This window comes from Typopeltis vanoorti, chromosome 25 (assembly GCF_054136105.1).
Source record: "Typopeltis vanoorti isolate ZY-2024b chromosome 25, IOZ_Tvanoo_1.0, whole genome shotgun sequence".
NCBI classification, from domain to species: domain Eukaryota; kingdom Metazoa; phylum Arthropoda; class Arachnida; order Uropygi; family Thelyphonidae; genus Typopeltis; species Typopeltis vanoorti.
Window position 1 is genome coordinate 24,567,461 of NC_143573.1, and position 13,808 is coordinate 24,581,268.

Sequence of the window (13,808 nt, forward strand, 5' to 3'; positions counted from 1 at the left end):
GTAAGAGGCGAGTTTTTGAAACTAACCACAAAGGATGTTGTGGTTAGTTTCAATCCCATGCTGAGCCAATCCAGATTTTTCAGGTTTGTTGTGATGAATGGAGGATTGATGTTCTAGGATTCTTTTTTCAAGAGAGCATCCAGTTTGTCCAAAATAAGAGAGATCACAGTATATCTGTATCAAAAATCTGGGAAAGTCTAATCAGGATAACTCATTAATTCATATTAATTTTATGTTATTTAATATTATTAATTAATATCTTTATTTCAATCATGTCTCTGCTTAATAATATTCCCTTTAATACTTAGTGATATAACATCATGCGACTTGTTCTATTTTTAAATGATCTATTGTTAGTATTCCACCTTGTATTTTTTAAAAGTGTTCTTGTAGTGCCACTGAAGATGGTCTGCAATTTTCAGAACGAAATATTTGGCTAATTAAATATCTTTGTTGTGTTTACGTGTTTATATTATTCAATCTTTATGTCACAAGTATCCTTAAAATATGAAATCTAACATTATACATATCCGCAAGGAGATGTGTTTTGCATTATGGGAGATACTGAGATAAGAGTGATGTTAGCTTGTTCCACCTTTGCTACGAGTAGCCCGTGTTGTACTACCTTATCCCAGTCCTGAAGATATTTTCAGGCGCAAACTTTGTTTGCTCACACTTGGATAAAGGATTAAACTAAATTTATTATAGTCTAACGAAGTGAAAAATAAACTTTTAATATGAATCATTATAAAGATACCAAAAAGCAGATGTCAAATTTAATAAAATAAAAACAGACAAATTCAAAGAGTATAAAAAGGAGTCATGCAGGGTTGCCCACTCTTAGCAAAAATTTATTTATCTACTGGAAATCAGAATTAACCAATTATGATCATTTATTTTCAAAAATAAAAAATAAAATTTTCATTTTATCAAATAAAATCATTTTTGCAATTTTTTTTTTTTTTACTTGAGATTGAATTCATCAAGTTGGGGAACACTGAGTGTTACCAAACACTAGTTATGACATAGATCATAACATTCTGAAATGATTATTAAATAAATTCTCTGCCATCATTTTTATTCCCAAATAGTGGAGTTCCATTAGCTCAAAATTATGGGGTTAACAGATATATTAATGGAATTATCAATGACACAAGAAATGATTTAAGGAAAATATTGTGTTGTAGTCTGGTGATGTAAAATAGGGTAATGTAATAATTAATCAAGGAACTGAACCTGTAGAATAATTTAAATAGGCTGAGTATATAACCAAAAAATAATGGATACCAGTTTAACATGGAGTGTAAAACTATGCATTTTGGAATGAAAATATTTCAAGCTTTGTACTACAATGATGGAAATTTACTCCAGGAAATCGATAATGCTAGGGATTTGGGAGTGTGGATGAATATGGAGTTGAAGATCAGAGGGTATACTGTAAAAGTGGACAGGGAGGAATGCACTAATAAGTACAGATAAAGATGACAATCATTTCTCTTTATGAGCATTTGATATAGCTGCTACTGGATTACTGTGCACAGATCTTGTCATCTGGATTGGTAAGGAATGAAGGACGTGATAAAGAGGATCTAGAAACAAGTAACCAAGATGGTGAATGGTATGTGTAACATTCTCCTACAAAGATAAACAGATTGGTGGGTTACAGAAATTATTAACTGGCAGAAAAGATGTGATATGATAGAAGTGTATAATCAACTAAAATTTTACAGGACTGATACTAAGGAAATTTTTTAACATTTGACTAGGTGGGACAAACCAAGGTAGTGATCCCTAGAAACTGAGTATGAACATTGTTAGTAAAGACTTCAAAATTAGATTTTTCACTAGGAGAGTGGTAAGAGGCACGAGCTGCTACTAACCAAGCACTCGCAATAGAGAGTGCTTTGTCAGTCAATGCACCAGGAGTGTTATGATAAAGCATTGTGTAGACAATGTGGGTTTCTCCACAAACAGTTGGATTTCATGGAGATTGGCATGTAATAATAACTTATTGGAAATCAGTAATAGATGCTCTCCATTAGAATCACAAATGGCTAAGCTCATGACTACTGATGATTTTGAAGACATTGTAATGAGTAAGGCAGAAATATGCTGCCATTTTGTGATCCTAAACTTTGACTTCTTTTATTTTACAAAACAACACAAGTTTTACAATTAATTTTTTTGAGTTACAGGATCAAAAATCACAACTTTCCATAAGAAAATTATCCTACCTGCAGTGTCAAGCATTGATTCCACCTCATGGACATTTTGTAAACTTGTTCTATCATTTGTTACCTTATTTAATAATTTTGGCATAATAATTACCTCACCCAAAGGATATTATCATCATTTACTTTTATATCATCTTCATGATCCTCAATTTCTTTGTGGTACTTTTTCCCCCCTTCTCCTTTGTTTAATATGGTCTATTTCCAAACATATTTATCCCTAATTAAATTTATCCCAAACATGTTTATCCCTAATTAAATTCTTTAACTTATTCTTAAACAAGCAAAAAAAGTCTTTTGATTTCATCAAAGTTTCTAAATAATAATAAAAATTAATTGTACAGTACTTTAGAGTTCCTTTCTGTCTGACACCCAAATTATAGTGAAATCAACATATTTGATGCACTCTTTCATCTTATAGTTAGATAAAAACTGCAAAAACACCTACAGATGGTATCAAATCAAGAGTTATGACCACAAAAACTAACAGTTTAATTTTGGCCACCCCACATCTATGGGCTTTCAAAATCTTGTAAATTTCTCTAAATTATGGATAAGTAACATTTTTGAACTTTTGGGCTGCATTTGCATTGAGCACAATAGGGAAGCTCAAAGATCTACTATTATGAGCTAGGAGATAAAAAACAAACATAGACAATATACAGATTAGTAACTTAACTTTTAATATTTGGTTGGACTCTCCTACACTTTGGAGATTCAACCAAACTCTTCCATTTTATCTGAATGTTAAATGATAAGATTTAAGCTGTAATTCCAGTGTCAGTAATCTAGTCTAGCAAATGACTGGGTAAATAGCATTTCTGTTCTCTCAAAGGAGGGCAACTCTCACTGAATGAGATTTAAACTCTGAATTTGAACACAGCAGTTAGACCTCTATCATCAGTAAAAGCATCTCATTCCTTACAATAGTACTTTCCATATGCTGTGTATACTGTTTTTGATACAGAGATCAGAAAATGATAGCCTTACTTGCAAAAAAACCTTAAGTCATGAAAACAGACAAGTATATCACATGAATCAACTATCACACTCTAATTAATAAAAGTTTAACAACGCAAGCTCAACTCAGATATTTTCATATATTCTGCACTATATAATGCTATACAAAGTTTGTTCATTTGGTAACAAAGTAAATTATACTTATTCTTGGCTAGTATAATTTATTTAGTTTAGTAAGGGGGATTAACTTAGCACTATTACCGAACAAATTTCCCTCCACCAAAAAAAAAATTGCACAACATTGACAGTTCAAGAAGAAAATTAGTGTTGACTAATTTTATGACTAGTCATCACTTTAGCTGGTGGGAGAGTAACCAAAGTAATAAATAATATGACTCAGTAGTAGCGATGAAGACCAAAGCATGAAAAACAGTTATCTTAATTGACCAGTTTGGAAAATACACATTATGGGAGGGCTGGGATGGTGGGGGGGGGGGGGGCAGAGTTGAAGCAGGACAGACAAATTTTCACTTAGGTGATATAGTTATAGAACTTGGGGAAAAAAAAAAAAAAAAAAAAAAAAAAACTAGTACTCAATATACTGCATTTTAAATTTTAACATTTTTTTTCTTCTGCAAGCATGATAATTAGCAGTTACATTGAATTTCAAGTTTGTACAGTGCATATATTCCAAAATACATTAAGATATTAATGTGTAAATAGAGACAAGTAAAAACTTCTTGTAAAAAAAAAAGTAAAAAAAAAAATTATTTTTTAATTTTTCATTTTGTAATGGCAAAATAAGAACTTGGATTTCTTTAAATCTTGAAAACTTACATAATTACCACTGAAGTTTTTCACAATTTTTTTTTTTTTTTTTATATTACATGCAACTAGGTTTGTACATGTAACTAGGGTAACTTAACTGCATTTAGCTTTAACAAAGAACTAAGCTCCAGGACTACATTACAGTCAAATAATGTCAGGTTTCAATGATCAAAACATAATAAATGTGGGCATGTTCTTTTATTATCAATATATATTATAATGAAAAAAAAATTATTTTGAAAGATACATTTAGATGTATAGCCAACTGCTTTTTTATTATTTTTTTTTAATTGCAATTTATTTCCAATATTTCAAGAATTCATATCCAACAATCTCCCTCAGGAAACTACATATAACAGCCACTTAATTAAAAACTTTTATGCAGATGAATGTAAATATCACTTAGGCAGTGTATACACATAATACTTGGTCTGTGTGGCATGAGTTCTAGGCAACTATTTAAGAATGTTGCAGGTCAGTACTGTCAATAGTGTTGATCATGATGGGAAAAACAAAGGAACTTTGAGAGTTTGTGAAAGGGCTTATTGTGGGTTTCCATCCAGCTGGAGCCACGATTTTGAAAATAGCAGAGCTGACTGGTTTCTCAAAAGATGAGTAATCACTGGAAAAATAACCCACTTCGCTTGTTTAATAGACATAAGTGTGGTCCTAAGACAGTCTGTCAGTTGTCAATTGTTCCTGTGTGCAACAGTTCACCAAAGCATTTAACGAAGGCTATTTCCCAACCCATATCTCACTGAACTATGCGCAAGGAATTGAAGATCGGTATTACAGGTCCAAAAGAAAAGGACCAACATAGTATTCAATAAAAGTTTCTAATTCAATGGCCAGTGTGTGTACATAAGTGCTCAAAACTTTTAGAAAAACAACAAAATTAATCATCAGATTCTTGGTATAACTCGCACCCTCGATTTTACTTTACAAAAAAAATTAAATAAAATAAAAAGTTTCACATATACCTCGTGCACACACAAAAAAAAGTTTAAACACGTTCATGTATGTCCCCCTCCCACAGAAACTATGTTGTATAGGCTGAAGCAAAACCGTATGTTGTACCGCCAAACAAAGTATCTAACTAAAAACCATTGTCCAAATTTCCAATTACATGAAGTAAGTGTTTATTGCATTGCATTTGAAATTTTTGATGCCATTAAGATAGATCACAAAGGATAACTTCAAATAAAATTCTACTGCCAAATTAGTCTCACATGTGAGTGAATCTGCTTGATGTGGAAGTGGCACGTACGTAAACAAGCAGAAATAAAATTCAACTGAAGGGTTGAAACTTTTTATCAGTTTACCCTGTGATGCGGAAGCGGTACACAAATGGTAATGAAAAGTCCCATTGCAACAATAAACGGGCAAAATACCACCCCGACGTTAACATGTTAAAACTAAGAAATAAATAGTGAATGTTTTTATGGCAGTTTGAGATATTCTGGAATTCAATTGAAGAGAATCAGCATTTCAAATCAACAATTGTCGGCTTGCCTTTGTTATTGAGTCACGCGATCTTTTGTCAATACCACGCCAATCATATGCATGTCTTCGTAGCTGCTCTATCTCAACCAGTCTACCATTGCTGTCTGTTTCGCACACTGCGTTCATTTCTCATTAGTCATTCATGAAGGATTGTTCATTACATATCTCAAGTGTTGTAAATTATCAGTCAACAAACCATTCAACGACTACATACGAAAATTCTAAATGGAGTGGATGGCACCTGGTAGCTACGACCTGATTCCGATAGGGAAGATTAAGAGACCAATATTAGAACTGTTGTGCAACTCGATTTTGAGAGCTTCTGAAATGATTTTGCCAGAAATAATTGCCAAGAGTTTTTAGTTCTCCCTGCATATATCTCACATGACAATTTTTTAACTTTAATTTTTTGGGGAAAAAAAAAGCAAGTTATATTCAAGTAAATATGGCAAACCATCAAGGAGTAAGTATACAGGACAGAATGATGGTACCACAGGATTATGTTTACATTATTATAGTCACCTGACAAAAATTTAACTCCAAATTAGTCTGTCACTTGTCAACATTTCAAATCTTACAATCCTGTTTTCTACAACACTTTTGACTGCATTAATCCACCTAGATCATGTCTTCTTGCAGTTTTTTTATTATTTCTACCAGCTTGGCATCAAACACCCGTTTTGCTAACCTATTCTCTTCCATTTAGTTTAAATAAATATATCACCACAGATTAATTCTGGTGATAGATTAAATATTAACAATGTTAAGCTCCTTTCTAATATCTTGATTTATCATATAATCTTGCCATTGTATATTTGTTGCCACCCGTAATTTTCTCAGGACTCGTATCCATAGCTCTTGTATCTTTGATCAAGTATTTTATTTCTAACCAATCTCTCAGCTTCACAAACTAACATTGGTTTGAACACTGTCTTGAATACTAGTTTAGTATTCTGCTAATTTCTCTCTTATTCCATATAAAATTTATTCAGCTGCCACCACATTATACTAGTGTTACTTATTCTATCATCTAGTAGCATATCTAATCTTCATTAAAACTTGTTTAAATAGATGAAATATTTCTATATATTCACCAATCAGAATGCACTTGAAGTTTCCATTACTTTTCACATTTTGATCCTTTTATTGCTGATTGTCATACTGAATTTATTTAGAAACAATTTCATCTACATAAAGTAAAAGAGCTAATTTTGATATTTTCAATTCTTACATTAGGTTTAGTCCCACTTACTTTCATATTATGACCCATACAGATGATAATAAAAGTGGAGATAGTGTGTTCTAATGTTCCTTCCAAGATGTGCATGTGTGTGTGTGTGCATGCACTCCAGTCAAAAAGGGAATGCACATGCCTAGTAACTGCATGCACAAAATTTTTTAACATATGATACGAAGAAATCGATTGATAAATCATATTTTTCACTTATTTTATTTAGTAATTTCTCCAGCGTCTCCGATCCAATGTTATTCTAACCCATTCCAACTTAATACACTCTAATTAGTTACTTTCAGCCTGCGTCATGTGTGAATTGACATCAGCACATTGTGTGTGTCTACTGTCTAGATAGTACAGTCCCTTGAAGCCGTATGAACAGCGATAGATATTGCAGCTACCTGGATTTAATGAATTAATTTAGTTCTTGCAATTTTACAGGTTATAGCTAGATGAAAAAAAGGGCAACATTAATATGACAAATATTATATTAGAGGTTTTAGTGCATTAAATCTTCAGAATGATGCTGCTGAAATTAAAGCAGAAAAGAACTGAAAATTTATCTAAATTGGAGTGGCTGGACAAATGCGACATAATTTGGTTATAAACTGTATATACAGGGTGATTGATCCCTGTTGAAGGCCTTGTAGAGTGCAATCTAGTGAAACTTTACAGAAATACATTATGCAGAAGCGATATCTGAAAAAGTTTCAAAATTCACCACCAGGGACCATGTAAACACCAAATGTATGGAATTTGCACATCATGCAATGCAGGTGCTAGGAGGGTTTAAAAAGATGGTCACAGGATTTTTCCCTTCATTCTGGTTGTTAATACCGACAAAGTGATGGCACTAACCTTTCCCCAACGTGCTTTGCATGTGAATCGTGTTGAAAGGCTTATGTATTCGTCACACATGTTGATTGGATTTTAGCAGTATAGATGCTAACACAGATTGGTAGGAAAATAACTATTTATTAACTTAAATGCTAATATTTCGCTGGTATTATATCCAGCATCTTCAGAGCATACAAACAAAGTTTGTTACAGTAGCAAGACAACCACAATCCAGTGTAACAGTGGGACTAGTATGAGTAACTGTAGCGTGCAACACAAAGACTAAAGTCCTAATTAGGCACCATCTAAGATAAAAAAAACTTTTCCTGTAAAGTTATACTACTTAAACAATTGCAATGCTGTTGCTGAACTTTGCGAATTTCGTCACCTGAACAATTTTCAATGAGGTTCACCATCTCCATGTGCTCTGTGACAAATGACTAGTCATTTTGAAGAAACAGGATCACTGGGAGTTAGACCTAGCAGAGGTTGAAAACCAATAAATTCACAATAAGTGAACGAAGTTGCTACTGCCATTGTGAAGCAAGCCATGAATAACAGCATTGGTTCCTGCAGTGCGCGTGCTACATCAAGACACATGGACTTGTCTTACATACCTGTCTGGAGAATTCTAAGGAAGATTCAGCATTTCTACCCATTCAAGATAACCGTGAAACAGGAGTTGTGCCTGAAGGACTTTCAGAGTGGACTGATATTTGCTTTAACATTCCTTGCTCAAGTGGCTGTGGATGATTTTGTGGGAACGTGAATTTTCCATAGCACTCCATTCAGGGATCATTATCCATAAAATAACTACCCTTTCTTGCCAAGTCCAATCCTTCTAATTTCTGATCCTTCCAATCCTGCTAATTTCTTTAAACTGAATTCTTTAATGGATTAATCACATTAGAATCTTCGACAGAACTTTCCCTGCCATTTGGCTTGACATCATCTATTGATTGTATCAGTTTCTCCTCATTTAAATCTATTTCCCCAGCAATTAATTCACTAATTTCGTTTTCAACCATATGACAAAAGCGATATGGTTGAAAGTGGCTATTAGTATAAAATAAAATTTTTACATAAAAAAGCAATACATATTGTATGTAACTCACGAGAAAATAAAGTGCTCAGCTTGAGATTAACACACCTATGATTTTTAGTGCACTTTCCTGGAAGAAAACGAAGACAATTTTCAACAATAAACATTTTATACGGTAAACAATTGATGCATGTGTGCTAAAGGGTATTTTCCCTGATATAAATTCACTACTTATAACTACATGCGTGATACGGACAGACGCAAATTTAACGAAGATAAAATTTGATTTTTAAGTTGCACGGTGAAAAATATATGAAAAGATAAAGCGTTACTACAATTTGTAGAATTTGTTCTATCAAAACAGAGTTGTAAAAGTACCGCATTGAACAAGGATTACTACAATTTGTACATCGCATTATATCGAAACCACGTTATATGAGGGTTACCTGTACTATTTTTGCCAATCCAGTGTGTAGTGATATTACTTCTGTGATCTTATAATGCCTTTTGTTTATCATTTATGAAGTCAGGACTGAAGTTAGTAATTATTTAAACTAAATAAGAGAATTCTTCAATCTCTTGAAACTCACATATCCTTTGTAGAATTCACACAACTTTTCCTGTTAGATGAATTTTATGAATAATTTTTGGCTGCTATTGTAAACTTACAACTAGGATTAAATAATTCCCGACAAAAATATGCATGTTGGTTCTGCTGTTTGATCAATTAGTATCACCATCCAAGCCAGACAATTTACAATGGAACCTTAGGATGGGGCATTTATCTTCCTAGGTATTAAAAAAAAGCAGGGAATGCTTTGTGTTTTCAGTGTTCCACAAATCAAATGACATATGACTTGGCATATGGATATATACAAATGCCAGCTGCAACCACTCCTTGAATGAAACAAGGGAAAATAGCCAAAACTTTAAAGCAGAGTACTAGGCTAACTATCAATGACCTCAAAGAACTAGAACAAAAACTTCAGTTTATTTTTATGTTCTCTAAGAATGGCCATATACTGTAAAAGAAAGTGAAAAAATTTTGCACCATCCTTCAAGATCGCCCTCCAATATTAGGAATGTTATGAGATTCCCAAAGTGATTTTAAAAGTTATATCATGAAAATGGCATTCAAAACTAGTAAACTAAATAAGAGAATTCTTCAATCTCTTGAAACTCGCATATCCTTTGTAGAATTCACAAAAATACCCAGGTGTACATGAAATAAATTGCCAATGTCATATTCCATATGGTGGCAAAACAGGCATTTGAAATTATTTAAAGCAAAAACACAGGTAGCAGACTTTACTCATTAAAAATGAAATATCCTTACATGTTATTGTAATACTACATGAAGTGAATTGGGATTCAGCAGTTTTGCTTTATTACTGCACTAGAAAATATAAATGTTTTTCAAGGAAAATACTTCAGCAAAACCAAATAATGTGTTAATTAGAAGGACAGCCTTATGTTTAAGTAGTAATTGATCTTTTATTTTCCTATATGGAATATAAGAATTAAATTTCATATTACAGTACATAAACAAGATCAGCTTTCAAGCTAATGGTCAAATGCTGAAGACACCAACATATCACATATCTTAAAAAAGAGACCAAATTTTATAACATCTGTTATACGTTTGTCAGATGCAATGTTTTTTGCTTATCGCAACATATATTTTTTGTTCTTTCAGTTCTATAAAGGAAATTGTTGGATATGGATTATTAAAATCCAAGGAAATAAACAAAAGTCATGTGGGATGTTCTTTCAAATAATGGAAAGCCAAAGAAACATTTATGTTAAGAGAAAATCATTAACTGGATAAAGCAGTTACACTTTATTTAGGCAACTGCAATATCTCACTTTACTTACCAGTGGAACGAAATTTAGCATGAAAAGTTTTAACTGTTTTTGGCCTGTCAATTTTTAATCTTTTCACTAATGGTTCTTCATCAACTATAACAACCCTGACATCTTCATAGTAATTAATTTTGGACTGATCTTCAACATCTGTTTCTGTCTTCTCCTTTATGTCTCTAAGTTTTATCTTTGCTCCTTTTTCTTTAATGTCCTTAAATTCTTTTTGTTCTTTATCCTCTTTAGTTAATTTTGTTTCTTTTTTCTTTTTCTTTTTATCTAGTAAAAAAAAAATCTCATAGAAACACATTTTACAAGGTAATGTAAACAAAAACTGGATTAAACTTTTTAATAAGGGTAAGGAAAAGTGAATATATAAAATGAGCACCTTTCTACAATATCCAATATACCACTTTTATTGGATATAGTCAGAGCTAGGCAAAATACTTTAAACATTCAAATACTTACAAGACTGGCTCTGAGAAAATAGTTCCTCATCAATTATGATTCTCCTGATGTGTCAGATGTCTCTGCAAACTGAATGAACATACTCTGTAGAATTTAGAAAATATTCTACAAGATTTCAACTGGATACATTCATGCTATTAGCAGACAAAATACAATGTCAGTTGCAATTATCTGATATCCAGAAAAAAAGATACATGGGATCTCATTTTACAAAGACATTACAAATTTCAATAAAGTGAAAAAGTGAGACCCTTATAAAAAACTTAGAAGGCATATGTCCTGAAGTGTGGGCAGAGATAAAGAGAGGTAAGAAAACTGAGGAGTAATGATATTCAGTAATCTAAATGAAAGCAAGTGTAATACTGAAATATTTTATCTCACTAATCTTCTTTCTTTCTTTTTATGAATCCCACACACAAAAGCATGTTAGAATATAGTGCATCAGTATTAGAAGCATGATGTTAAGGATTAAATATCCCAGAGATCTTTTTCTCAAGAGTAGTAAAAGATGAAAGTTACTAGGTGCAAGATCAGGGATGATGCAAGACTTACTAGTTGTGGATCAAAACAACTCCAGAGCTCAGGAGACAGTATCTTGTTTCAAATAAACCACATTTTTTTTTTAAGAGTTTCACAGTAAAGTTCTGCATTAAGCATTAATTGTTTTTCCTTGAGGCATAAAGTCAATATCAAAACAACACATCTATCTCAAACATACACAATCCTCCAGGAGGAAAGTGCCTGCCTGAATTAATCTGTCTCTGAGAATCCACTATGCCACCATGACATTGAATACTGCTTACTCTCTGGTGTCAGTGTCATGTGATAAATCCATATTTGTCTTCTGTCACATCATGACAGAAGATGTGAATTTCATCACCTTCATTATGATACCATTCTAGAAAGTTCAGGTGCTGCCAATAGGAGTTTTGTGATCATCCGCAAGCATTTTTTTGCATCCATCCTGCAAACAATTCAAGATGTGGTAAGTGTTCTGCGACTATTTCACATGGTCAAGAATGAGAAATATGTGTACTTAACTCAGAAATGACAAATCTTCTGTTTTCTCGAATTTTCTCATTCACCTGGTCAAGAAGATTTCCAGTGATTAACAGTGAATAGTCAGTTTACATTCACTGTGCACATTTGTCCCCCCATCAGTGAACATTCTATGCTTTTTTTTTTCTCTCCATACCTTTATTCATGGCATTTTCTCATATTCTTCAATTTCTGGCCAAAACATTTTTAACATTCAAAAATTTTATCAGTGAATGTATCTCACAAATAGCAAATATTCTGATTTTCATTTATAAAACAATGACAAACTTATAAACACAGACTGAGAAGTAACAATATGTATGTACATCATCACACATTTCTTGATGCTTGAGACATCGCTGCACAGGTGCAGCCTTGCTCCTGACACCTGCACCACTTATGCACATGACTGTAGCTTGGTTTCTTAACACAAAAATATTAACTAGTTGGTGTATATTTAACATATCATTTATAAGCATACACATCATCATCGTCATCAAATTCCTGACATACACCCTCATAGGGTGTACAGGATCTTATGAGAGCACTACATAAAACGTTACATCATTACTAACTTCCTATCAAAAATTTTCCTCCAATAACAGGCTGACAGATACAGCTAGTTTAGCATTTTTATTAATTTCTCTCTTATTCCATATAAATTTATTCAGCTGGTTAGCCACCATACCATAACCTCAAAATGATGGTACATGATGAAATAAACATTGCAAATATTCTAATTAACCTAGATATTTTTATTATTTAAGATAAAGAAACTAGCAGTATACAACACAGATTCAAAGATTAAAGACCACACATATGAGAATTCAAAGAAAAATTAAAGGCCTGAACAGATCGCAATGGTAGAATCATATTAAAAATGAAGATATTAGGAGGGAACTTGACATTGTTTGTATTCAAGAATGTGTAAACAGAGCTTACACATTCTAATTTAAGGTAGTATGGTAATTTAAACAAAATGGGAGAAGAAAGGTTACCAAAACAGATGTTTAATGCCAAGATTGATTCAGTCAAAAGTGCTATCTAAGGCACTTTTGACTGAATCAATCTTAGATACAGCAATATAAAATTGGAGTACTAACAAGTAATACATTAATTTGGAGGAAAACTGTTGATAGGAGATCAATGATTATGTAAGCTTAATCACAGAGTTCTGTCATAGTAGCCTGAACACCTCTTGAGGGTACATCGGAAATTGACGATGACTGAAGATAAGAAATACAGAATGACTTTTTTTTTTTTTTACTATGTTCTGTCATAGTTACTAATTGCCCTGGTTCTTTGTAGGAGGGAAAAAAAGAAAGATATACTGTGTACCTCGATCTGCCACATTTTCAAAATGTACATACAAAATTAATCTTCTATCAACAAAATAAACTGATACCAACTCTAACAATTATACTATTCAGGATGCCAACCATCCAATGAGACAAAATCTGAAAATTATTAGAGTCATCAGTATGACTGCATCTTTACTAAATAACCAACAGGCTGTGGGACTGAATCCCACTGTGGCATGATTGTTTATAAGCATTTAGGTAGCAGGTTATTTTCATTATCTAGTCTGATATTATCGATCTGCTTATTAGAGGCTTGCAGTAGTATGAAAATGTATCCCATGCGGTTGCTAGAGTCAGCCAGCTCAACTTCATCATTATTATCAATTTCCTAAAATGTACCCATTTGAGCATTCGAAAAATGCCTTGGGTAAAAATAAAATGTAAGACCTATGAGATTATCAAGGTCAATCTGAGTTAATTTAGAACTGAATAGTAATTATTGAAAC

The 13,808-nt window shown here is 32.6% G+C and overlaps 1 protein-coding gene across 3 annotated transcripts in view; it reads right to left on the reverse strand.

The window, feature by feature from the left end:
• Positions 1-13,808, reverse strand: part of LOC150092606 (serine/threonine-protein phosphatase 1 regulatory subunit 10-like) — a 447,296-nt gene that overhangs the window by 137,413 nt on the left and 296,075 nt on the right. For all 3 annotated transcript variants that reach the window (XM_090414736.1, XM_090414735.1, XM_090414737.1), the window contains one exon: positions 10,511-10,774. In XM_090414736.1, coding sequence (XP_090270862.1) covers positions 10,511-10,774 — 264 coding nt within the window. The remainder of the gene's footprint in view (positions 1-10,510; positions 10,775-13,808) is intronic.